At 42.0% G+C, this 26,859-nt stretch overlaps 9 protein-coding genes across 9 annotated transcripts; 2 read left to right on the forward strand and 7 right to left on the reverse strand.

The window, feature by feature from the left end:
- Positions 1–357: 357 nt before the first annotated feature.
- SKDI15G0010 (uncharacterized protein) lies at positions 358–612 on the reverse strand (the record flags this gene model as incomplete). Its single annotated transcript, XM_056231011.1, has 1 exon — positions 358–612. The coding sequence occupies one exon, from the start codon at positions 610–612 to the stop codon at positions 358–360; it is 255 nt and encodes an 84-aa protein (XP_056084873.1).
- Positions 613–1,443: 831 nt separating this feature from the next.
- On the reverse strand, positions 1,444–1,908 carry SKDI15G0020 (uncharacterized protein; the record flags this gene model as incomplete). Its single annotated transcript, XM_056231012.1, has 1 exon — positions 1,444–1,908. The coding sequence occupies one exon, from the start codon at positions 1,906–1,908 to the stop codon at positions 1,444–1,446; it is 465 nt and encodes a 154-aa protein (XP_056084874.1).
- An 876-nt stretch (positions 1,909–2,784) lies between these two features.
- On the reverse strand, positions 2,785–5,535 carry SKDI15G0025 (uncharacterized protein; the record flags this gene model as incomplete). Its single annotated transcript, XM_056231013.1, has 1 exon — positions 2,785–5,535. The coding sequence occupies one exon, from the start codon at positions 5,533–5,535 to the stop codon at positions 2,785–2,787; it is 2,751 nt and encodes a 916-aa protein (XP_056084875.1).
- A 3,142-nt stretch (positions 5,536–8,677) lies between these two features.
- SKDI15G0030 (SRP1/TIP1 family protein) lies at positions 8,678–9,040 on the reverse strand (the record flags this gene model as incomplete). The annotated part of the gene is made up of 1 exon (XM_056231015.1): positions 8,678–9,040. The coding sequence occupies one exon, from the start codon at positions 9,038–9,040 to the stop codon at positions 8,678–8,680; it is 363 nt and encodes a 120-aa protein (XP_056084876.1).
- Positions 9,041–10,423: 1,383 nt separating this feature from the next.
- SKDI15G0040 (DUP/COS family protein) lies at positions 10,424–11,560 on the forward strand (the record flags this gene model as incomplete). Its single annotated transcript, XM_056231016.1, has 1 exon — positions 10,424–11,560. One exon carries the CDS (start codon positions 10,424–10,426, stop codon positions 11,558–11,560), a length of 1,137 nt encoding a protein of 378 aa, XP_056084877.1.
- Positions 11,561–12,479: 919 nt separating this feature from the next.
- SGE1 (Sge1p) lies at positions 12,480–14,111 on the reverse strand (the record flags this gene model as incomplete). Its single annotated transcript, XM_056231017.1, has 1 exon — positions 12,480–14,111. One exon carries the CDS (start codon positions 14,109–14,111, stop codon positions 12,480–12,482), a length of 1,632 nt encoding a protein of 543 aa, XP_056084878.1.
- Positions 14,112–15,654: 1,543 nt separating this feature from the next.
- Positions 15,655–17,424, reverse strand: IMA2 (oligo-1,6-glucosidase IMA2; the record flags this gene model as incomplete). The annotated part of the gene is made up of 1 exon (XM_056231018.1): positions 15,655–17,424. One exon carries the CDS (start codon positions 17,422–17,424, stop codon positions 15,655–15,657), a length of 1,770 nt encoding a protein of 589 aa, XP_056084879.1.
- A 952-nt stretch (positions 17,425–18,376) lies between these two features.
- Positions 18,377–20,080, forward strand: HXT11 (hexose transporter HXT11; the record flags this gene model as incomplete). Its single annotated transcript, XM_056231019.1, has 1 exon — positions 18,377–20,080. The coding sequence occupies one exon, from the start codon at positions 18,377–18,379 to the stop codon at positions 20,078–20,080; it is 1,704 nt and encodes a 567-aa protein (XP_056084880.1).
- Positions 20,081–21,666: 1,586 nt separating this feature from the next.
- Positions 21,667–25,242, reverse strand: HPF1 (mannoprotein; the record flags this gene model as incomplete). Its single annotated transcript, XM_056231020.1, has 1 exon — positions 21,667–25,242. The coding sequence occupies one exon, from the start codon at positions 25,240–25,242 to the stop codon at positions 21,667–21,669; it is 3,576 nt and encodes a 1,191-aa protein (XP_056084881.1).
- Between the last annotated feature and the right edge of the window lie 1,617 nt (positions 25,243–26,859).

Genomic DNA, 26,859 nt, shown 5'->3' on the forward strand with positions numbered 1-26,859 from the left:
ATCGAACCATGACGTATCCTTTTCTACCTTCTGCCGCTTCCTCAGCCTAAACTACTCCAGATACCCTTCAACCAAGACTACAAACCTTACATCCTCTTGTGATCTACCATCTTGCTTACTCACTGCTACAAATCATTAATATTCTTGCGAAACTCTTACTCACTCACTACCTCTATTTTTTGTTTACTTTTTCTTGGTTGTCTTGTTAACCTTCCCCTTCGCAGTTGTCTCTCGCTACTACTGTGCAACCAACATTAAATCAAAACAGTGAAATTTAGAAAAAAACATATATTCTCCCAAAATTTTCTTATAATATACTACACAATACATAATCAGTGACAGCTATAACAACGTCCATCACTCTCCAACTTCTCTGCTGGAATCTCTACATAATAATATATCAATCTTACCGTCTGGAACATCATCGCTACCTAGCTCTTTGTGAACCGCTACCATCAGCATGTACAGTGGTACTCTCGTGTTATCTGCAGCGAGAACTTCAACGTTTGCCAAATCAAGCCAATGTGGTAATAACCACACCTCCGAAATCTGCTCCAAAAGATACTCCAGTCTCTGCCGGAATATTTTATTGTAGAACAGGCCTATTAGCATCGAGAGGAAAGGCGTCCAATGCGGCAGTTTAGATGGGGTACCTCCCAGCGCAGTCTGATCTCGCAAGTGCATTCCTAAACTTAATTCATACCTGCTCCTCAGCCGTTGATGATGCCTGCCAAACTGCAGCTTGGACGTACTGCGGACCCTGCAGTCCAGCGCTTGTCATGGAACGCAAACGCTGAAAAACTCCAAGTTTCTCGAGCGCCTCCACAACGACCGTAGCGTCTTTTGCCTCCCATTCTTCCTGGCACTTTTTCTCGTCCCAGTTCAAAAAGTACTGCAGCACCCCCGTCTTCGATTCGCGCAAGTTGCTCCATGCTTCAAAATACAACTCTTCGATTTGCCTTCCAGACATGCGGAAAACTCGGCTCCCTTGCTTGCCTCTTGTCGAATCCAATACACTAATTGTTTCCCTTCTTCTAGTAATAGCCAGGTACCAAGCATAATTTCTTTGTATCTGAGAGTAGATCTCTCTCTTCTTTACGCTAAAAAATTTCAAATATCCTACAGGGTCCCCATGATATGGCTCGATATTTTCCAAGTATTCCTTGTATTCCTCGTCATTTCGCAGCATTCTCTCCACAGCTAGTGCTTCCCAAGCTATACTCCGATACGATACTTTCTGGCGAGGCCAGCAGACGCAGAGCTCGAACATCTTTTGACAGCCCTTGCATAATCCGTATTGTGTGAACACTCCCTCTGGGCAGAAGTATATATCGATACCATAGAGGAAAAGATGTTTAATTTCGTCAGACCGAAATCCAAGAAACTCTAATACATTCGTATTCTCAGAAGTATTGGGAAACTGTGCTTTCAGTTTCTTTCTCTCTAGAAAACCATTTGACTCCCTTTCCGCTTATATGGCTCTTTAATAATGTCAGTGACTGGATGGATTCTATTACTCTCAGCATTGCCGCCTGTATTGGCGTCCTCGTTGGCACTAGCATTGGCACTAGCGTTGGCACTAGCATTGGCACTAGCGTTGGCACTAGCGTTGGCACTAGCATTGGCGCTAGCATTGGCACTAGCGTTGGCACTAGCATTGGCACTAGCGTTGGCACTAGCATTGGCACTAGCGTTGGCACTAGCGTTGGCACTAGCATTGGCACTAGCATTGGCACTAGCGTTGGCACTAGCGTTGGCACTAGCATTGGCACTATCAGCAGTATCAGCAGTGGTACCATCATGAATGCCCGCGTTGCTGTCCTCATCGCTGCTGCAATACTCTCTGTACCTGTCACTGCTATTTCTCTCCTGGGAACTAGACGGTAACGCGGGAGACTGTGGCCTCATTTTCAGCCAATCTGTCCATTCTTTCTATCAGTTCCACTGTGTCTGCCGACAGGTCTGTCCTGGAGCCACAGCATCCAACATGCTGGCCCTTTTTCCCTTTCTTTGATTCAAGTCCATAGAACTCGCGCACCTGTTCGGTTATACAGCCTTCCTTAATTGGTGATAATTCACCCCTCCGATTCCTTGCCGCCCAACTGTTTTTTCTAGATAATATATAACAGAGGCCTCCATCTCTTAGTCTTCCCATGCCTTGAATGAGCTCAATAATATTAAGTCTATTATCAAGCGTGATCACCATCATCAATTCCTTAATGTCAATTCCTTCAGTGACTAATTTCGTTCCGATGAGAACTCGCATGCTACCGTCAGTGACAAACTCCTCCGTGCGAGACACCTTTTCTGCAGCACCCAGCTTCCCGTGTATCCACACCACCCGGAAATACTCCCTCCAAGAGCAGGCCAATTCTTCCACTTGGTTGGTTGTGCTTGCAACTACAATGGCCTTCGACTCTGGTTCAACTTCGAACAGGGCTAAAAGAAGCTTCAGTGCTTCTTTGGGAGGTGATTCGACTTTCTTCCGGATTTTATGCACATGCCCTAAAGGCACCTCAGATTTCTCCTTAATCAGATTGAACATCTGTGTTGGATAGCTGGATAAACCTCTGCTGAGATCTTCCGACCGTTTGAGCTCGTTGATGTCCATCGATTTTTTGTTCAGTCCCGTAAGCCCAATACGCTGCAACGCAGTATCGGCTACAGCCTCAGGTGCTGTGCCGCTCAAAAAGATTGCTTTCTCGAAAGCGTCAAAATCGAGGTTAGCTATGCCCTCAAATTGCGACTGCCGGTAGACCTCCGTTTCGAAGTTGTGAAACTCATCTACAATGAGGTAACCCAACTTACATTGTTGGTCCTAAAGGTGCACTCAACAATATTATCCCACGCAGCTATCCTGTCTGTGAACTTAGCGCTAGCAAGGTCATCGTAGATCCCCACGTATAAATCAGTAACGCCATAGTAACCTTCTTCAATAAAGTTTCTGACAGGGGCCACATTCAAGCAACCGCCTCGGCTCAACCTGATCATGCAATTAGCAAGCAACACTGTGTATGGTACAAACAGAAACGACACATATTTCACGTCGCCCTTAGACGCCAGTGCTATTAAGGGGAGATGAAATAACTCCGTCTTACCATAGCCCGGGGAGGCCTGTACTGCCACAGAGGGTGTGTCCGCCATGTATATTTCATAACATAAGCGCGACTGATGCAAGTCCCTGAATTCAAAGGAGCTGCCAAAGAGTTTCTGGCCTGCGACGAGGATATCGTTTGTGCTCTTGGGCTCTCGGGGCCTTTTTCGCGTTACTCTCAAAATTTTTCGATGATCTGAACTCGCCTCACCTGCTACGTCTCCCGCATTCGCAGTACTGGAGGAACAATGGTAGTCGCTTTCAAGGCCTAACCATTGAATCCAGCGCTCAGAAGCTCGTTCCTGCAATAAAGTGGCGGTCGTTCCACTGACACTGGTTAACGAAAAGGAATCCACACCGTAGATCTTTCGCCCTGTTTGAACGGAATGATTGGCCATGAGTTCATTCGTCGCCGACTCGTACAAATCCGTTTCAAATCTGCTACCTACGCAGTGGCGCCCTAGGGCAATCAACCCCTGACGCATCTCCCGAAAATTCAGCTTCTGAGGTGCATTCTTCGGAAGTTCCATCATGTACTGCCGAAAAGTTGCATATTCAACGAGACAGCCCTTCGCGGTATTCAGAAACAAGTAGGAATACAAAACTATCCTCGAAGTATCTCGATTTGTTACTTGATCTGGATCCTCAAATCCCACGACATCCATCCAAGGATCATGTTTAAAGGCGTCATAACTGTTACCAAGCGCACATATTTGCATTTGCCTTAGCACAGTGACAAAATAAAACAAGTAATCTGAAGTGAGTCCGTCAAGTGTCTTTAGTCGAGGCTCCGATGAACCGTTCTTGTTATAATCAGTGTACAGTTGGATGCGTCTTGTTGTATCGTCGACGTATACGTTGCGCTGAGGACCGGCAAAAGCGAGTAGCTGAAGCTCTGGATAACGGTAAGGGTATCCCACGGCAAAATGGATCATCCACATAAGTGGCACCGTGAGCTCGTCAATTGCAACAGCCACTTTATTTTTCAGAGCCGCGGTCATTTTGTTAGCATCTCTTCTCAACTTTGGCAGCACAATTTCACGATATTTAACAGGTATCATTTGAAGAAAAGAATCGTTTTCCAGATACTCGTCAATTCCCCGCTTTGGCTCTCTGAACAAAACGTCTCGATTACGCAAAATGAGACTGGCAATATCAACCACTGTAGGCATATAAAAGCACTTGTTCAATTCGTCCCAAAGGCTGTCAAACTGAGCCTTGCATGCAAAGTAAAAGCCGCGGACATACTCGCGATTAAACAGTTTTCCACATACTGATATACCATCAGAAGAAGGTACCAAAGTTATTCTATAAGAGTCCTTCTGCGCGGTTTCCTGTGCTACTTCGTGGTACAGAATTTTGATCCATTTCCACATCGCAACGCCGTTGTTGTCATCAAATATATCTAAATCCTTTGCGGTGCAAGCACAAGAGGACACCAATAAAGCTTTCACGGCATCTAATGTTTTTCTGAGTCTTCGTGGAGTGTTCGGACTGCGCAACTTACATACTTTTAAGCCATGCTCGTCCACAGAGGGAATAATGGATTGTTCATTCGCAATAGATCGATCCTCTTCCTCTTCGTCACCAGCGCCACCACGGGGACCCGCCCCAAAATTAAGCGCACACGCTCGCAAGATAATATGCAAAATATCACCCAATCCGTCTTTCTTGTTCATCATATCGTTACATATCTGTGAAAAGTACTTTATCTCAGTGGGTTTACGTGGGCATAGATCACGCTTCAGCCGCCCTGTGTCGACTTTCTTACCGCCAGGTAAACTTGCTTGATATGCGGAAAAAATCGAAAGCTCATCTACGTGTAGTAACAAAAACATGTAGGGTGCCAAATTGTATCCATATTTCCTTATGGTGCTTTTCTGAAGACTCCTTACAATAGGCGCGCCAGAAACAAAGTTGGTGAAAGTACGCATCGTAGAGCTGTCGTTCGGCCTGGAACTCGCAGTTTCGTAACAACGTTCCAGGACACGAAAACTCAACTCACTATAGTATCCTCTGTTGAGGTAAAAAAGAGAAAGGGTATCGTAATCTTTCCTATTAAATTTCAAAGTATGTACTTGAAACAACGTGTAGACCATCAAGTTGATTTTCTTGGGAATGAGATACTTTGAAGGGATTGGTCCGCTCTGGAAATCTGGTTCGTCTTCAACAAACGTCAGAAACTTTTGTACATTTTTCTTGACCATGACGGCAATGACAATTTTTTCAAAAGATCTTTTCCTATCCATTGCATCAGTTCTGTATTTTACCACCTTGATTAGACTAGACTTTTCGTCTTCGTAGAATGATCGCACTTCCGTGCGGATCGATTCAAATAAAGTTATTGAGTGACAATGTACCAAGTCGTTTTTGTTATTGAGAGCCGACTCAAACTCCTCAAAGTTTACTTTTTCAAACTTACGCTTATCGGAAATTTTCATTTTATTTTTGTAAGTTTCGAAATTAACAATAGTATGTTGATTGTTATGCTTTTTGACAAGAAATCCATCAATATAAGCAAAAGATTGTCCAGTTTCCACCTTATCATCATCTGAAAATGTATCTATTGAGAAGATGCAGAATTATGCAGCGAGCACCAAAGAAAATTCAGTTAGTAATGACTCCTTCAAGCACAACATAGAAAACAGAGGATGTCTGTTTCTCCCTGGGTATTGTCATTCATCGCTTGATTTCTGGCCTGCAAAAATAAACTGGTCAGTACGTACTTTCTTCTTCAATTTCCATGGTGCGCAGTATCTCAACCATCTGCTTAGTCGAGGAGAACCAGGATTCTGTTCATTGCTCAAGCCGCTTCATGGATATTCTCTTTGATACTTTAAACATGGACCTGTTGGTCGCTCCAAGAAATTACGCGCTCAGCCTGCAGCTTCTTCCGCTCTCGAAAAGACCAATATAATAAAAACTTATGAATTACATTTCCTTATTAGGTATATGGCCTTACGCTGCGAAGTAAGGTAGACCTTTTTGGCGCACTTATATATATAACGCGTCAGACAACCTTCTCCGAAAATTTCCCTTAACTTGCCCGACGCTCCACCTCGAAAAAAAAGAAAATATATTACCCTGCTTAATAAGAAAATACGTATCAAGTTACTTCCTTGGTGCAATATCCCACTATAAAAAAATTCCTTGACGCAAGATCTTCGGCCAAATTTTCCGTCCCAAAGTGCCTAAAGAGGAAATAATGACAGCTTTCGTACAAAGTTACTTCCACGGTGCAATATGTCCCTACGGCCTTGTCTAATACCATCCAGCGTGCAATAAGGTAACATATATATACACCCACACACACCCACACACCACACCCACACCCACACCCACACACACCCACACACACCCACACCCACACACCACACCACACCCACACACACACACCACACCCACACACACACACACCCACACCCACACACACACACACACACCCACACCCACACCCACACCCACACCCACACCACACACACACACCACACCCACACACACACACACACCCACACACACCACACCCACACCACACACACACCCACACCACACCACACCCACACACCCACACCCACACCCACACCCACACCCACACCCACACCCACACACCCACACCCACACCCACACCCACACCCCACACCCACACACCCACACCCACATACACACACTACTAATGCTAAAGCTAACACCCATCACTATTACACCATTAGCATCACCATCACCATTACTACCATCATCGTCGTCATCATTATCACCACTACTAACACCCATCACTATTGCACCATAACCATAACCATCACTACCATCACTACCATCACTACCATCACTACCATCACTACCATCACTACCATCACTACCATCACCATCACTACCATCACCACCATAACCATATCACCATCATCATCACTACCACTTTCTCTGCCATTACCCTACCCACCACTCAAACGGACTGTAAGAACACCCTTCAATGTTACCCTGAATATATAACACCCCACGCTTTCTCACCCCCACCACATGCTTTACCAGCACCATTCCATCACATCACTAAATACGGCCTTTACCTCAGTGGTTTATACCCAGGGCCATTTCCACATTAAACTCACTGTATTCCACATTTATCCATCTATATCTCATATCTGCATCCTGGATAGTATATCCCCAAGTTATCACCCTCTCACCTCTTCTGTATCTCTCAATTACTATCACCTTACTTTGATACTACCGCGTGGCACACCCAGCCGTTCATACCTACTGTCATTACACCAAACTCATACTATCTCACATCTAACACTTCATACCCCTTATCTGCATCCTAATCAACATATTCATCCACTCGTCATTACCACACCTCCTTTATATCCTTTAAACACTACACTCCATTTACCTCCCATATATACAATAATCGTAAACAATAAACATACACCAATCACTTTACTCTAGACCATCACCATATCACACTTTATATCCTGCTAACTAACTCGGCTCTCCCCCATTGAATCATAATGTCGTATCCAGCACATACTCACACGGATGCTACAGAATACTGCCACACCACTTCTCATCACTATATATGGCACTCACCTCAGCAGTTTATATCATATGTTGTTTACTCTCTCTACCTATTTACGTCACATCTAACTATCCACTAATCACTTATCCTTGTGGACCATACAACTGTACTCAGTACTTCAATACTCCAACTCCTTGACCATATACTAACTTATGCATTGTGCCCTTGCTAACATAACTAATATATACAATATAGTCATCACTACCATCACATCACCCCCATGCCCTCCACTCTCTAACATCATACTGCTCCCATCAGCATATCATTGCTAACATAGAATACACAATATCATCACCTCAATAAACCGCCATTACAGTATTCTCAATATATTCTTAACATAATACCAGCACATACGCGCACGGATGCTACATAAATTAATCCAATCACTTTAACCCCTACTCAAATTCCATTATTCATCATCATCATACTCTTCCTCTACCATTATCTCCTTTCTTCTTATATATCCTTCGCATACTACTCTCACGTCACATGAACATAAAATATCATCACCTAAATCCAAGTTTTAGGTCCAGTATCTCCATTCCATGCACTACACTATAATACAATTACATACGCACACGGACGCTATAGAATATAACATACTTATATAGCGCTACCATATAATATCATTACTCTCATTTTTCCTATAATAAGTCTCTCCATTTTATATTTTCTAACAATTTTTCACTTTTCATAAAATATTCACCAGTCATTTTTAATCTTCTATAATCTTTACTAATCATTATTTCATTTACATTATCCATCTATACCCCTTTTGTACCTCATAACATATACTATCCCTTTGGTTACTCAGTAAATTGCATTCACGAAATGAACTTTACACAATCTCATTCCGTGATCCATTCCGCCACCGTTTCAAAAATAGCATAATTGATCGAGAGGTTTATAATATTAATATACACATATTCAACTATATACACCGTCAAATCATATTTTTTTATTTTTCATTCCTTCCTAATGTCCGTAGGATTTCATTCGTAAAAGCATGTTACCTATTTAGCAATGGTGTAAATACCATCCTTAGACAAAGCACTAGAGATGGCTGGTCTCAATCTGGTGGAGTACCATGGGACACCAGTGATCATTCTGGTCACTTGGTCTGGAGCAATACCGGTCAACATGGTGGTGAAGTCACCGTAGTTGAAGACAGCTTGAGCGACTTCGACTGGGTAGGTTTCAGTTGGGTGGGCGGCTTGGAACAAGTAGTATTGGGCCAAGTGAGCTCTGATATCAGAAACGTAGACACCCAATTCAACCAAGTTGACTCTTTCGTCGGATTGAGCTAGGGTGGTGGTGGCAGAGGCACCGGCAGCTAGAGCGGCGACACCAGCAGCGATTGAAGTTAATTTGACCATTTTATTTGTTTGTTTTCGATTGTTTCTTTAGTGGTGATATAGGTTTAACTAGAAAGAAAATAGTGAAGGAATATTCTTAAATATAGCTGATCAGAGCTGCTCTATTTATATGATTTCTTTGGCCAGTTCGCCAGTACCCAAACGAATTAGTGAACCTCACCATTCATCCCGCACTCTTTCCCATCTTACCTCTTGCACCCATATTCATTGTCACCATGGAGATGTGCCTGTCTTTGAACGACCTCTTTCACAGCTTTCGTATATGAAGGCACGTTTTGCATTTTCCATATTCTCTCGTATGCACCAAAGAAGAATGCCAATTATAGGGGAGCCGGGGTACCTTGAAAAACCCTTTTCCGTGCCTGCGATATTTCCTTTTTTGGCCAAATAGAAGATCCGAGTTTAGTTTGGACCCTCGTTCAGAGGCCCATCGTCTAAGCCCAGATTCATATGAGCTAAACGGTTGCCACGGAAAGGTAGCAAGCAGCTTTCACTTCCTCCAAATGGCATGTGTTGTGAATCGTACCTATAGGGTTTACCACTTTTTGCAATAGCACCAAAACTGCTGATAAGCCAATGTATGGACTCAAATCCCCAGTTTACACGCTGCATTTTTCTGTTTTACGGGATCTTTTGTCCGTATTCCGTGTGATCCAATAGTTTATGAATGCTACCTGTCGTACTTTCTGACTTCCGACTTGACTTCCACATAGCTTCGGTGCTCGACATGATGCTGCTTGCCGTACTTTCTTCGGCGTCTCAGGAATGTGGGAGCAACTTCTTTTTGCATGGAAGGTCGTCAAATATGCCCCCAGGAAGTAACAATTTTGAATAACCCAGACCAAGTTAAAATGCAACTCTCCTTTGAAAGCTAAACTTTTGCACTTTAACAGGAACTCCAAGCCTTCCCAGTGTTGATTAGTTCTGCTGTTTGTCCACTTCCGCAAAGTAAACTCTCAGGCCTTTTTTAATGCACAAAGTATTCGATTCTAAATATGATAGCTACATGACAAAAGACTTCATTGGTTACAAGGAAGCAACGCTCAGTATTGGATAGAGGCATATTCGACTTTATACAACAAGATTTCTAGTGACTTTATAGGTTTTGTATCACGCGGTAGTTTTTGTAGAGCAATTTACATAACAGAGGAGCCAAATGAAGTTCTTCGTTGTTTGATACTAGATATGTCGAACGCCCCTTTATCGTGCTCCCACTTACTGATCAAGCATAATCTCAACTAAGCCATCAACTGTTGCATAATGCGCGCCTTCGGTGTTTTTTTATCTTGGCAGAAAAAGACAGTCTTCGAACTATATAAGGCAACCACTAGGAGGTTGCGACTCCAAGTAACAGGTCTTCTCAACGACCACCTCAACATCAACATGGAAGATACCAAAGTTGAAGATGAGAAGAATGTAGGTTTATTATCCTCTGGATATCTCGAATCCCAAAAGATTGTTTTACCCAAGGACATTTTCAGAAATGGCTTTACTTGGTCTTGTTATGAGACTTTCAAGTCCCTAGCCTTTCGTATCTGGTTACTATCATGGCTACCAGTTACAACATGGTGGAAAATGTCCAGTAATTGGATTTATCCTTTTTTGGCTACTAATCTTCTGATTTTATGTCTATGTTTTTTGCCTCTTATTGAAATGTTGTGCCGTAAACGTGCCTTATCGAAACTGCCCACCCAGTTCTCTAAAGAAATCATTGCAAATTCTCCAGGTACTGATGTTGAAAACTGGGAATCTATAGCAGCAAATCTCAACTTATACATGTATGAAAACAAACTTTGGAAAACCAAGTACTTTTTTTATGGTGCTTGGGACTGCCAAGAAGCATTCAGAATAGCCATTTTAGAGCCATTTTCTTTAAAGAAAGATGATGATTCAAAGCTCAAGTCATTTAAAGATTCAGTTCCTTACATCGAAGAAGCCTTGAAAGTTTATTTTACAGAAGTGGACAAACAGTGGAAGTTATTTGACACTGAGAAGGCGTGGGAGCCTATTAACTTGGATGAGACTCAGCTTCCTAAGGAATCTTACCAGTCTAAGTTTACTTGGGTTCTCAAGAGGTTTTTCAGTCATCTATTTTTACCATTAATCCTTCAATGTTTGTACACTATCTTCATTACACGGCATTCCTGCCTTCTGATTCGCATCTCGCACCTTGGATTCGTTTTACTCATGTATATATATTTTTTCCAAAATATCCGAGGTGCATCGATGAAAATGGAACATAAAATGCAATACTTATCAACTATCACAAATGAGCAAGAAACTGGTGCTGATGGGTGGAATCAGGTCGCAAGGAGAATGAATATGTATCTGTTTAGGCAGAAGGTTTGGAAGAATGAAGAGTTTTTCTTTGATGGAATTGATTGCCAACGGTTTTTCGAGCGCAACTTCGTCGGTCTTCTATCTTCAAAGAGGGTCACGTATTCTGGGTCACTATCTGTTGAACTATGGCCATATATTCGGGAGGCACAATCATCCTGTACCGATGAGTCTTCGGCGTAGATATGAACATTTCCCCTTAGTTTAGAATTTGCGTAGTTCGTTAAATCTATATATACTAGTTATACTCTTGATTATATGAAAAGAGAGTAGTTATCTATGAAAGTAGCGTTACTTATAATGTTGCTATTGGCCAGTAAAATCTTGTGACAATTGTTGGGATTCCATTTTTGGCAAGGTTAATAATATTATGTATATAGAATATACCTGAAGTTCTCCTCATGGATTTTGGAATCCATAAAACGGAATCGACAATTTTAGATAATCTTATTGTTATTTCTTTCTTCATTTTATACGTCGTTATTCATTCATCCTATTGCATTATCAATCCTTGCTCTTCAGCTTCCACTAAATTCGATGACTGTTCTGATCCTTATTTTACTGGTCTAGTAATTTTCGTCATCCTCTTAACACCGTATATGATAATCTTCTAGTTACGTGATTGAGTATATTAATCAGCCGTACTAGTAATTGATGGATAGTTGATTATTGTTCCAACAATACTGGTAATCTGCAATACTAATAATTGTCTAGCAATGGTTGATTCTTGTCCCAAAAGCAATGGCTTGACTAAAGTTTCGCTTTTGATGTGAATGTTACAAATATACTTTCACAAACAGGCTTTATTTTTTATAGAACTTATCAGCTTGCTGCCAGTTTTGGAATGGAATTGATAGTCATAGCTACATACTAGTCGTGCAGTATTATGCAATTATAAGCTTGACTATATCTTGAAATTTGAGTGCCAGTGTCTTCAATAACTCAATATAAACTTCGCTCAAAGCAATCAAGTTCGCTTTACAGCGATCATCACTGAACGAACAATAAAAGACCGCCTCGTCTGATCTCATGATATTAGATAATATATACTCTGTTTAATTTTACCTAACTGTGATAAGTCAATTTCATGTTGAAAAACTGTTCATTGCTGCTTCTTAACTGATATTGCTGTTTTCTTGCTCGAAGTAAATACTCCAAAGAAAAATGAAAGAGCGTAGCATCCTAGAGCGCAATAGAAAACGTCATGGATAGCTGTGTTTATAAGCTGCGATAGTAAAGATTGAGAGCCATCATAATGTTCTGTGTTATATGCTAAAAGTGTTTCTACAGACGTAAATTCTGGCAAACTTAGGTGAGAAGAGCGCATCTGATTTTTGAGGGATGCTGTGAATATCATTGCCCCCATATTTCCTCCAAACGCAAATCCCAAAGATTTGGCAAACGAGTTAAAAGCTGTAACTTCAATGAACTTGTTTTGAAATTCTGGGTCATCTGATTTTATCTGCACCTGAGAGCTTAATAACGTTGCTTGGAAGATACTGCCAAAAGCGAGACCAGGCAGAATGGAATAACCAATTGACTGAGAGCTTTTTCCATTGATCAGCGTAAATAAACCCGACCCAACGATCCCGCAAAGCACACCAAAAACAATTGCTGGTTTGATGATCCCATATTTTGCGTTCAGATATGCTATGGCCATGGTTGCAATAATGGCTGGAATAGATAGTTCCCAAAGATGTATACTTGCTAACGTAGGTTTTCTTTTTAATACTAGCTGATAAAGCTGGACCAAATAGGCGGACTGTAATTCATAAGCAAAGCAAGAAAAAAACCCTGTTACAGAACTTGTGAATATTCCGGAATTCGACGCAATACTCCATGTCAGTAACGGCTTGGTGCGCTTGTTTTCGTAGCGAAGGCCCAATAGCGGCAAGAAATGAAAGTCGTAAGCACAAAATAATATCAATAAAATCGGGCCCACAGTAAAAAGAGAAATGATGGTACTGGAATTCCATGCGAAATTGTTTCCTCCAAATGAAAGACCTAACATCAGTAACGTAAACCCTGCTGACGATAAAGTAACTCCGATCATGTCTAGTTTGAAAACAAATACCTTGAATGCCTTCTTCCAAAAGCTTGCTTTGAATACTTCATCGTATTTATAACTCATAATACTTTTGATCTTTGATAGCAGCGACACTTTTGGAAGAGATTCCCCAGATGTGTTACAAAATGCCAAAATTATGAGTGCAAACGCACCAATTGGAAGGTTTATATAAAAGCACCATCTCCAAGACAAATGCTCATTAAATGCACCACCAATAAATGGCCCGACCCCCTCTGCGATGACATATGACGTAGCAAGTGCCGTTATCATAGTTCCCCTATGGTTTTCTTGAACAATGGAAGTTCCAACAACAAAAGCAAGTGATTCAATACCACTTCCTCCAAATCCAGCAATGAGTCTTCCGCTGATCAGAGTTCCCATTGAGTTGGAAAGAGCTGAAATCAAAGACCCAACTTCAAATATAATAACAGAAATCATTAGGCACTCATTGGTACCAAGTATTTCGGCCAAGCGGCCCCATAATAACATGAAAACGGCGTTAGTAAGAGCATATCCAGTAACTAACCAACCGATATTCCCAAAGTCATGGAACTTGATGCCAATAGTATCATATAAAGTAACTACTATAACAATGTCCAGGGCCGCTAGGAAAAGTGTCAATAAAAGCGATATAATACACAATGTTAAACTCAATGTTTTGTTCATCGCATATATGTGTAATTATGAAAGACCTTGCGTGCTGTACAGGCAAGTGAGCATAATTACAAGACTTCAACTGCTAATCGAAGTAGTTCCAAGATGCCGTTTTCTTTTTACGAAGCGCAGCCGTATATCAACCATTTTCCCCATATTTCAACTGAAAAAAAGCAAAACGAACCGACAGCCCAAATTTTGGGTTGACAAGATCACCTGATCGAAATTTTGGTTAACAGTAACGGTTTCTTTTGATCAATCAATGAAGTTTTAAACACTTTATCATGCGGTAGCACTCTTTTCTGAAGTACAAATTATTCAGATTCCTTCACTTATTCACACAAAAAAAAAACTTCGTTCATTTTTATCAAGAAAAACTTCAGAAACGGAAAAGCTTCGAGAGAAATTTTCGGATTCCTTTTTCATTGAAGGTATTGCTATATTGCTATCATGTACATAGAATATACTGCAAAAATTTTTCACGCGTCTAGCAATCCATAAAACGGCACCAATAATTTCACAATGTCTTGTAAATATCACTCAGTATCTTTGTTCGATCTCTTGAAATAAAGAGCCGATCCGTTGTACAAAGTAACGTCATAGTTGAAAGTTGCGTTCTCGTATGGCATTTTAGAATGAAAAGGAGCGTTGTATTAAACTGCTACCCTATATATTTGCAAGGACATGAGACGCACAATATTCTTCGCTCAAAGTACTGATTCAAAAGTAGTATCTAGGTAAAGTTTGGAAAGCCAGAAGATCAGAAATATCAGCTCTTTTCTAATGAAGTAGAAACGTTCAAGAAATCTGAAATACTTCTTAGCAGAAATACTACTCAGTCTATCTTGCTTCTAAAGAGTGTATTAAGTATGTTTCTAACGTATTCAATTTCAAAATGCATCACAGCGTCGTATCTAAAGTAGATTGCATAACCACCTCTCATCAATATAATACGCTATACAAGTTTTATTCCCAATAATCATAGCCCAGATAAATCTCGACCTATAAATAACGTAATTTGGTCGGGTTGTGGTATTCTATAACATTAATATACACATATTCAATTATCTATGCTGTCAAAATCACGTGCTACTCATTCCGTAAAAGTTCCGATTCCTGTAGGATTTCGTTCATGAAAGAGTATGTCCCTGGTTTGCGATGGTGTAGTACCTTCCTTGGATGGAATTCTAAACCGTTATATTAGCAATTGATGGATGGTGGTTGGTAATTATTCTAGTGGTGGTCTCTCTTGCTGAAATCTTGAATATCAAGGCGTTCGATTACAGGCATAAAGGAACCAACCGCAAGTCAATCTACCCACGCTAACAAAAGGTCGCAGATAATTGAGTAAGGTTATTTTACTATCTATACATGATCCAACTTGAACGAACGAACGGGTCATATCTACTCTCTGCCAGAGTTCAGTGTCCTGGAAGAAGCATCAATTCCCTTCGGCTTTTGTATCGGGACATATGTCAAGTAATGTAATATAATAATGTTTGATTCTTATTATTTAAGGTATAGAAAATTTATCATGTGTCATTATAATTGTCAATCATTCAGAAATGTAAATTCTACCTTCCCATTGCTTCAATGTCCTGGAGGAGGCATCGACTTCCTTCTTTGGGAAATTTCCAAACTCTAACTTGAATGATGGGCTATCATTTGGAATCGTAAAGTCAATCACGTCAGAGCTAAAGTTCAAGGCAGCAAACAATGTCTTGTTGCCGTATTTCTTTGTGAAGCTGAACAGCTTGCCATTGTCCAAGTCAATGAACTCGAAATCATAGCCATAGACGGTAATATCCTTGTGGGCCTTTCTGAATCTCAAAGCCTCCTTCCAGAAGTTCAAAACAGAGTTTGGGTCCTTGGCCTCATCGTCAACGTTAATGCCTTCTCTGAAAGACTCGTTCAAATAAAACCATGGTTTAGCATTAGGACCAGAAAATCCGGCGTTTGGCTCTTCATGTGACCATTGCATAGGTGTTCTGGCATGGTCTCTAGAGATAAGGGCAATGGCTTCTAAAAACTTCTTCATCTCCTCGGAGTTTTCCCCATGCTCTTCCTTAATGGCCTTGTAGTTGTTTCTAATCTCAACATCCTCGTACTTCTCAACAGGCCAGTTTTTGAAGTTGATTTGGCCCAGCTCTTGTCCTTGGTACACATATAGAGTACCGGTTAAAGCACTTAGCAACACAGACAGTAGCTTACCAGAAACGACACGATTCTTTGGCGAATCGTCACCAAATCTCGTGATGGAACGAGGTTGGTCATGGTTTTCCAAGTAAACAGCCGACCAACAATCAGTCCCGTTAATGTACCTAAAAAGTTCAGCGAGGGCAACCTTCCAATCCTTTAGTCCAAATGGAATTAAGTTTTGGCGGAACAAGGGTGAAGTCCCCACGTCGGTGTGTGAGAAGTTGAACAACTCACACAGCTCGTGTCTAGAGGCACTCGTATATAGCCTCTTGGTCTCATCGGAAGCGTGTTGCATCTCGCCAACCGTCATAATCTCCCTGCCATCCTTGACCCTGTCTCTCATGAACTTGTTCATTTCTTGGTGATATTCGTGAATACGTGGTCCATTCATTGTGAAAGGATCACTAGGTTGCCACATTGTGTTCCCGTCAATCACAGGAGCATCTGGTAAACCAACAACTTTGGAGTACAAGCTCCCCACATCAATTCTGAAACCGTCAACGCCATGGTCTAACCAATATCCAACAGCACTTTCATAGATTGCCTTTCTACAATCTTCATTCTCCCAATTTAGATCAGGTTGGGTGGAGCAAAACAAACGCAAGTAAAACTCCTTTGTTGTCTCGTCAAAAGTCCATGCGGAACCACCAAAGTAAGATCTCCAGTTATTAGGAGGGATTGGAATACCTTCGGCATCATAGCCCTTAGGAGGTCTCCAGAAGAACCAGTCACGTTTTGGATTGGTCTTCGAGGATCTGCTCTCTTTGAACCATTCATGTTCGCTGGAGCAGTGGTTGATAACCAAATCGGTGACAAATTTCATCCCAAGCTTGTGAGTCTTTTCAATCAAGGCAAAGCAGTCGTCGTTGGTACCATATGTTGGCCAGACTTTTTCATAATTGGCAATGTCGTAGCCCATGTCATCTTGTGGAGAGTCGTAAAATGGCGAGATCCAAATGGCATCAGCACCAAGCCCTTTGATGTACTCCAATTTAGAGGCGATACCTTTCATATCACCCCAACCATCATTGTTGGAGTCTTTGAAACTTGCTGGGTAAATCTGGTAGATTGTGGCTTCTTTCCACCATTTGGGATCTGTTTCTGGATGTGCAGAGGAAATAGTCATTTTTTGTTGTTTTTTTCACTATAGAACGGTCACTCGTGTTAATTGCTTGTCGAGGAGCTGTCTTATTTTTCTGATGTATATTATGTTTTACAACTCTTCTCTCTCTGGAATTGACAACCAGTGGAATCTCGAGTGAGAAGGTTCCTTTATATACGTTTCATTTTCCACATCCGTGTTCCTGTTGGAACACGCGATCGGGAAGATATGTTGCAAACGAGGTTTTCAAGAAGCTCGCACTCACGGTAGCGTCATTAACTCCATTAGATCATACAAAACCCCTCTGCAACTGCACCTGAACGGTGGTATGATGCGTACTTCACCAAGATGCCTATTTGTCGTACCATACCCTCCTTGGGTGGATATCATTCCATGCACTTCCCCGCGATCTTGCATGTTCGTGGTTTCACAACAAAGTACAAACAATACAGTTCTCCTTTATAGGGCCCCGCAAAATTATATAATCATTTCTCCGTGGAATTACATAATCATTTCTCCGTGATATTACATAATCATTTCTCCGTGCGGAACATGAGTGTTTCTCGCTTGACGCATCCTCCTCAATTCAAAGAACCTTTTTTTGGCTTTCCACGGATTACTTCCGAAAATGAAAAGCTCCGTAAAACTCTAAACTCTAATAGAGAACTAATAAAAATTAAAGGTCACGTCGGATATTAAGGATGGAGTCCGCCTTTTCCACCAGCAGCACTGAACGCACAAACCAAAAAAGGCATTTCACCATCTTCGTTCAGTTGGTATACTTCGAGGCGTTAGTGCTACTTGGCTCTCACTGTCATGCCACGCTTCCACGAATTCATAAATATAAATAGCGGGGTACGTGATACGAAAGCTGTAATAATGGAAGAAGCGATGGTCTATTTCTTGACATGTCACGATAAAAAGAGTAATCTATCACATCACTTGGCTCTTAACCGTTTCATATTACAGGAATATCATGTCCAATATTGGTGATACACCCGCAGATGATCCCTCTGCGACTAATTCTAATGCTCAGTCAGCAGCAACCGCGCCCTCAATTATGACAAAACACGATGACTCAAAGGGGTCACTCGATCTCGCTACGTCTGAAAACCCTATTGACTTACCTCAGAAACCCCTCTCTGCGTATACCACCGTCGCAATCTTGTGTTTAATGATTGCATTTGGTGGGTTCATCTTTGGTTGGGATACCGGTACAATCTCGGGGTTTGTCAATCTCTCAGACTTCGTCAAAAGATTCGGTCAAAAGAACGGCAAGGGCGATTACTACCTGTCAAAAGTGAGGATGGGTCTGATTGTCTCAATATTTAACATTGGTTGTGCCATTGGAGGAATCGTGTTGTCCAAAGTCGGCGATGTATATGGCCGCCGTATTGGTTTGATTACAGTCACTGCCATCTACGTTGTGGGCATCCTGATCCAAATTACCTCGATAAATAAATGGTACCAATATTTTATTGGCAGAATCATTTCTGGCCTTGGCGTGGGGGGCATTGCCGTTCTCTCCCCAATGTTGATATCCGAAGTCTCTCCAAAACATATCAGAGGAACCCTTGTCCAGCTGTATCAACTGATGGGGACGATGGGTATTTTTCTGGGCTACTGCACGAATTATGGTACAAAGAATTATCATGACTCGACTCAATGGAGAGTCGGTCTTGGTCTTTGTTTTGCCTGGGCCTTATTTATGGTTAGCGGAATGATGTTTGTGCCCGAATCACCACGTTATCTGATCGAGGTTGGTAAAGACGAAGAAGCCAAGCGTTCCCTATCAAAATCGAACAAAGTCTCAGTTGATGATCCTGCCTTATTAGTCGAATACGACACAATAAAAGCAGGCATTGAGGTGGAAAAGCTAGCTGGTAACGCGTCATGGGCTGAGCTGCTCTCCACGAAAACAAAGGTATTCCAACGTGTACTCATGGGGGTGATGATCCAATCTTTGCAGCAATTGACCGGTGACAATTACTTCTTCTATTACGGTACGACCATTTTCAAGTCTGTGGGCTTAAAGGACTCCTTCCAGACATCGATCATTATTGGTGTAGTCAATTTTTTCTCCTCTTTTATAGCAGTATACACCATTGAGAGGTTTGGACGTCGTACATGCCTATTATGGGGTGCCGCTTCCATGGTGTGTTGCTTTACTGTGTTTGCCTCCGTCGGTGTAACTAAGTTATGGCCTCAAGGCAGCAGCCATCAGGACATCACTTCACAAGGTGCTGGTAACTGTATGATTGTTTTTACCATGTTCTTCATTTTTTCATTCGCCACCACCTGGGCAGGTGGCTGCTATGTTATAGTCGCAGAAACCTTCCCTCTTAGAGTCAAATCAAGAGGAATGGCCATTGCAACAGCCGCAAACTGGATGTGGGGGTTTTTAATTAGTTTCTTCACCCCTTTCATCACCGGTGCAATCAACTTTTACTATGGCTATGTCTTCTTAGGTTGTCTTGTTTTTTCCTACTTTTATGTCTTTTTCTTTGTTCCAGAAACGAAAGGCCTGACACTGGAAGAGGTCAACACTATGTGGATGGAAGGTATCCCACCCTGGAAATCGGCAGCATGGGTACCACCGGAAAGAAGAACCGCAGATTACGATGCGGATGCTATTAATCATGACGATAGGCCAGCTTACAAAATGTTTTTCTCCAAGTGATTCTCTGGGTCTTCAACAACTCAAACTTATCTCTCTCATACTTCCATACTATATGTTCTGTTTATTTTATGTACACCTTAATATCTTATAAACGCTCCTAATGTCTCATAGTATCTAAACGTAACCGCCTTCGGTACAGTCATTGGTGTTGTTGCTGCCTCACTACTCGTGCCATTCAATATCACCGGAACATTACACTGGCACTGAGGTCTTATCATTTATTTTGTGATTTAACCTTTACTCAATGCCCTCGGAAATAAGCCGACCGACCTGACAAGAAGATTAAAATTTCGCCCGCACATCATCGATTCATCACAAAACCTACATTGTAATTTCCTAGCTTATCTGTGCGCTTCGAGTTTCAAAGTGCTCCCCTCGTAGCTTGAAGGAGGGCTTTGAATATGGACGTTTTCACACGTGCAACCGACAGCTATAAATACATTGAAGGATAGAACGAGAGAGAAATGAACTAGGTTACTAACCTTCTTACCGTTCATACTCTTTGCGTTTGAGTATGATCATGTGATAGTCATGTGACTACAACCAGTCAGGAACCATGTGCTGTAATGCGCTAACTCCTAAGTTTTCTTCTTTTTTTGGCTAGGTATTGTTCTTATCTCGCCAAAAAATTCAAAAATCAGACCACGCTATTCAACCTTACCACTTGCCGTTGGACCGTTTGTACTTCCCTAATGAGGACCATCAGCAAAAAAAGTCGCAGCGGCCATGCGGGTTGAAAGCGTGTGACTGCCTTATTCATTATGATCAGCTGCTGTCAAATGGGCTTGAAAATCTTGTCTACACAAAATGAAAATCTCGGCCTGCGCAATTCCTCTCAGAATCCGGCAAGACGCCGGTTGTGAAATTGTGCCTCAAAAAGACAGCTTTTCCTGCACGTTCTCTTAGTCAATGGGGTTGCTTCTATTTTATGAGGGTATGCAAATTTGCACTAACGGCTTTTGTTCTCGCCGTTCCTATCAGCTGTTGCTTGAGATGACAGGCCAGCCCGACAGGAAAAGGATCTTCTCAAAAATGATAAGGGAAAAGAGCCAATCCGAACAGTTCTTTTTCCACAAAGAGACTGGAAAAATTCTCCAAGCGTTCCATTTGAAACTCTCCCAATTATTACATGGTGGAGATGGAAACTTTATTTCAAAACAGGCAATATATGCGTTCAGAATATATATATATATGTATAAATAAAACCAGATGGTCTGAAATTGTTTTTCAAGTTTGTGGCGGCACGTTTCCCGCTAGATTTCATGCGCGGTTTGTATTTTCAAGGGTGTTAGTGGTACCCAATAGACAGATTGCCTGAATATTTCCATTTTTATTAAGTAAGATATGGATGGGAACTGTGCAAACGCCCGAGTGAGATCTCTTAAATCCTGGATGGCGCTGCGCTACCCTTTTATTGGCAGCATTATAACTGCTTCCAAACTAATACTTCGATTAAAATAAAAACAAGTGAAATTGGGTATTCTTGAAAATATTAAGCTAAGTACTTAAATGTTTACACAAAAAGCATATTAAAAAAAACTACTCAGTTTTAGAGGCGCACACAGTCGTGTCCCCAGTTAAAGAGGTTAGTTAAAAAAAGCAAGAACGAAAATACCGACCAAAGTACTCAAAGCGTTGGTTCTCAAACCTGCTGCGTTACCTTCGGATTGAATAGTGATAACATTAGAAGTTTTAGGGGCAATCGTTTGAGAAGTTGAAACGCCAGATTTAGAAACTTCGGAAATCGTGTTAGATGGTACAGAAACAGCAGTGGACAATGAAGTTGCTTCAGGAGCCTCGGAAGTGACAGTGGTATATGACTTTGGAGAGGCGCTAGTTGCGGTGGTGGCTGAAGTGATTTCAGGAACTTGAGAAGTAATAACCTTAACATTACAACCATTGTTGTCACATTGAGTAACAGTGGCGGTTGTGTATGATTTTGAAGAAATGGTGGTTGCGGTGGTTGCGGTGGTTGCTGAAGTCTCGTTAGGAGCTCCAGAAGTGACAGTCTTTACACTACAGCCATTGTCGTCACAGTGAGTAACAGTAGCGGTGGTATACGATGGTGGAGAGACGGTAGTTGTGGTAGCTTCAGGAGCTTCTGAAGTGACAGTCTTGACGTTACAACCATTGTCGTCACAATGAGTAACAGTAGCAGTGGTATACGATGGTGGAGAGACGGTAGTTGTGGTAGCTTCAGGAGCTTCTGAAGTGACAGTCTTGACGTTACAACCATTGTCGTCACAATGAGTAACAGTGACAGTGGTGTATGATTTTGGAGAAGCGGTTGTTTCTGTGGTTGCTGAAGTTATCTTAGGAGCTTCAGAAGTGACAGTCTTTACATTACAGCCATTGTCGTTGCAGTGAGTAACAGTGACAGTGGTGTATGATTTAGAAGAAACGGTAGCAGTTTCGTCTTTACCTGTTGATGTAGTGACATGACATCCATTTTCATCACAGGAGGTGATTGTGGCGGTGGTGGAGGAACATGGAACAGTTTTGGTGATGGTGTAGATGTTACCATTACTGTCAGTTGTTTCTGAACAGGAAACAACGACTGTGCTTGTGGCAGTTGCGTAAGTCAGAGTTGTGGTGTAAACAGATGCAGAACCTGAGGTAAAGCTAGATGCAGGAACGCCAGACGAAGTGCCTGAACCTGAGACGGATGAGGTTGTTGAGCCAGTACCAGAAGTTGAGATCGATGCTTCCGATGAAGTGCTTGAACCTGAAGCAGATGTCTCGGATGAAGTGATCGAGCCAGTACCAGTAGCAGCAGTACCGGATGAAGTGGTTGAGCCAGTACCAGTAGCAGAGGTGGAATTTCCAGATGAAGTGGAAGAAGCTCCAGATGTGGTAAAAGTGGATGAAGGGGTGGCACTAGAAGCTACAACACCACCATAATTTAGATAGTAAGCATATGCCCCGGCGAATGTTCCTTCGGAGACATTGAAGGCAGAACTGGAAAATCCGGTACCAATAGCGAAAGAGAATTGTGAGTTGCCTTGAGTTGCAGTTAAAACACCAGTAGTGCTGTCATATGAGAGGGCAGTGACGTCAGCTGTAATAGCAATTTGGTTTTTACCGGTGTAACCAACAACAGGAATAGGAGTAGTGTTGGTCTCAGTTGGGTCAACGGCAAGAACACCTTCTCCCTTGAAATCAACAGTTTGACCGGTAAAAGTGTCTGGGTAATGTAAGTAAAGGTTACCAGAGATAATGTTTATTGTACCTTTTCCGGAAACAGGTTCAACAATAACATAGGTACTACCGTTGTCTAGATTTATTTCGCCGTTGTTTACGGATCCCTCTGTTTCAGCTCTACGTTGCAAGCCGGAGACAGAACCGCCGTTAAGGATAGCGTTTGATAAAGAGAATGTACCAGAGTTAGAGTAAGGAGAGAAAGTGACTTCACCCTTGCTGGATTCCGATAGGCTCAAAGAAATTTCACCACTGTTCTCAAAAGAGCCAGGTGTAAACGAGTAGATAGACGCAGAAGTAGCAGCGGGTTCTTCAGCATCGAAGTTACCTGAAACTTCAAAGTTACCACCTGAAACGTCGAATGAGGTACCTGGGTAGGTTGGCTTGGATTTTTCCACTGTCAAATCACCGTTAACTATCAGATCAGCTGAGAAGACGTATTTGTCACCATCAAGCAGGGTCAATTTACCACCGGCTGCAATTTCAACGGCTTCTGTTGCAATCACTGAACCTGTCAGTGTTAGATCGCCAGCGATTGTTGTAGATGGCAAATAAATAGTACCATCACTGGAAGAGAGTGAGTTGGAAGCTGTGGCACTTGCGCTAGAAGCTGAAGAAGTGATAGAACTTAAGGAACCGGAAGTGATGGAACTTGAGACACCAGAAGTAGATGAACCTGATTGTGTGATAGGAACAGAGCCGGAAGTAGTTGAACCAGAAGCGGACGATTCGGATGGAACACTTGAGCTTGATACTTCAGAAGCAGATGAACCTGATTGAGTGGTAGAAGCGGATGAACCAGATGGAACACTTGAGCTCGATACTTCGGAAGCAGATGAACCTGATTGAGTGGTAGAAGCGGATGAACCAGATGGAACACTTGAGCTCGATACTTCGGAAGCAGATGAACCTGATTGAGTGGTAGAAGCGGATGAACCAGATGGAACACTTGAGCTCGATACTTCGGAAGCAGATGAACCTGATTGAGTGGTAGAAGCGGATGAACCAGATGGAACACTTGAGCTCGATACTTCGGAAGCAGATGAACCTGATTGAGTGGTAGAAGCGGATGAACCAGATGGAACACTTGAGCTCGATACTTCGGAAGCAGATGAACCTGATTGAGTGGTAGAAGCGGATGAACCAGATGGAACACTTGAGCTCGATACTTCAGAAGCAGATGAACCTGATTGTGTGGTAGAAGCGGATGAACCAGATGGAACACTTGAGCTCGATACTTCGGAAGCAGATGAACCTGATTGAGTGGTAGAAGCGGATGAACCAGATGGAACACTTGAGCTCGATACTTCGGAAGCAGATGAACCTGATTGTGTGGTAGAAGCGGATGAACCAGATGGAACACTTGAGCTCGATACTTCGGAAGCAGATGAACCTGATTGAGTGGTAGAAGCGGATGAACCTGATTGTGTGGTAGAAGCGGATGAACCAGATGGAACACTTGAGCTCGATACTTCAGAAGCAGATGAACCTGATTGTGTGGTAGAAGCGGATGAACCAGATGGAACACTTGAGCTCGACACTTCGGAAGCAGATGAACCTGATTGAGTGGTAGAAGCGGATGAACCAGATGGAACACTTGAGCTCGATACTTCGGAAGCAGATGAACCTGATTGAGTGACAGAGCTTGAGATTTCCGTGGTGGACGAGGCTGACTCAGTTATAGAACTCGAGATTCCGGAAGTGGACGAAGTTGATGGAGCAACTGAGCTAGAGACATCAGAAGATGATGAAGTTAATTGCGTGAGAGAACTTGACACATCGGAAGCAGATGATGGAGCGAGAGAACTACTGATCGAAAAGGAGCCAGAGGAACTCGATGCAACAGCTGTGGATGAACTGTTGCTTGGAATTGAAGTAGTATTGCTATAGTACTGGCCCAATGCACTTTGAGAGTAAAGGGCCAAAGCCAAAGCGGCATGAAGTTTATTGAAGCGATTGAACATCTCTTTAACACAGGCGAGATCTTACCAAAAAAGAAGCAACGATGTAATTTTGTTGTTGCTGGATTATTAGCAAACGAATTCCTCAATTATAAAATAATCAAATGGCAGAACTGGTATTAATGAAGTGAAATGAAGCTTTTTATATGCTTTTTTTTGCAATCATGTACGGACTCTGTATACACAGCTGCAAAGATTAACCGTTGAGCTAGCTTAGATTTTTGTGCAGACATTTCTACGGAAGCATCCTCAAGTTCTGTGCGCGCGCGTTCCTTTGCGTAACGAACGAGGGGTAGGGTGTTTTAATTAGTAAACAAGCTCATCTTGGTGCTAGTAACAACAGGACCCCCTAAACATTTTTAAAAAAGTGTGCGGAACGTGGTTCAACCTACACGCTGATAAGATTGTTACCGGAGTGCCTTTAAGATAATATTTATGGCCGAAAAAAGCCACAAAACAAGAATGATCGCTCTCTTCGTCATAGAAGAAGTTATCATATACCTTATTCCGATTGGACCAGCAATATCAACTCAGAGTAGACCATCTAAAAAATTATTAACTAATTGAAGGAGGAAAAAAATTGGATAGTTCTCCTCACTTTAGATGACAAGAAATTTAATGGTTGCCTCTGTGAGCGCGAGATATTTCTTTTTAGGTTCCTGAAGCGCACGTCCCACTCGTATTGCAGCAACGCGAACGCGATTTTTCTGTTGAGAAGTGGCTGGTAAAGTCCCTGAAAAAGACCGCGCCACTTCACTAGACTCTTCATTGCCGTAACAAAATTCAGGATTTTCATCCCTTGGTGAATAATTACACCGTCTCACGAAAACAATCTACCTTGCTCTGTTATTCAAAAGAAAACGTGTGATTCTATCTGAATTATAAAAAAATTTCTATAATACGACCTGGAGAGGAGGAGTCGATGTTGTAAAAATATTGATGTTACTTCACGCTTTTTCGCTAGCATCTCAAAAAGTCAGATCAGATCACATATACAACTAACAAGCATCCTGAAGCCGTTGCGAGACCCAGTTGTTGAAAGCACTTGTACGAATTCAGCGGCCGGCCGGAACATCAATTACTATTTATTTTTCGTTCTACCAGCTATCTGTTCGCTACCGCTTTTCAGTACAGTAAGTCACAGGCCTAGGAAACCAGCATTTTGCTCTAAAATCAAATGAATGACTGGTCCTTATATATATTCTTGCCATATTTTTTAAAGCCTTGCTTCCAGGGCTCCGGGCAAGTGGTGAAAGATGGCGTAGCAATTAATGCAGTTGACTACCTAAACGTAGCCACATAATCCGACATCGAAGCGATTGTTTTCGTACTTGGTGCTTACTTTGAAAAAAGCATAAGATTGTAGTTTCCTATATGCCTATTAGATTGTTTGACCCCACTATCATTGCGATGGTATGGTATGTACGAAAGAAAAATGCGCCACATTGCACTATCTACGAGAATAGCTTGCAGCTTGACCTTTTATTATCCCTTAACAATTTTTGATGCCCCAAGCGAGCAATAGCACGTAATAGTAGACTTTCTTGTAGTCCTGGCATTTTCTGTTCGTACTAGAATTGGCTTTAAATGACGAGAGTTTTAGATAGGACCTTCTTTCGT

The sequence above is a fragment of the Saccharomyces kudriavzevii genome, assembly GCF_947243775.1.
Source record: "Saccharomyces kudriavzevii IFO 1802 strain IFO1802 genome assembly, chromosome: 15".
Taxonomy (NCBI): domain Eukaryota; kingdom Fungi; phylum Ascomycota; class Saccharomycetes; order Saccharomycetales; family Saccharomycetaceae; genus Saccharomyces; species Saccharomyces kudriavzevii.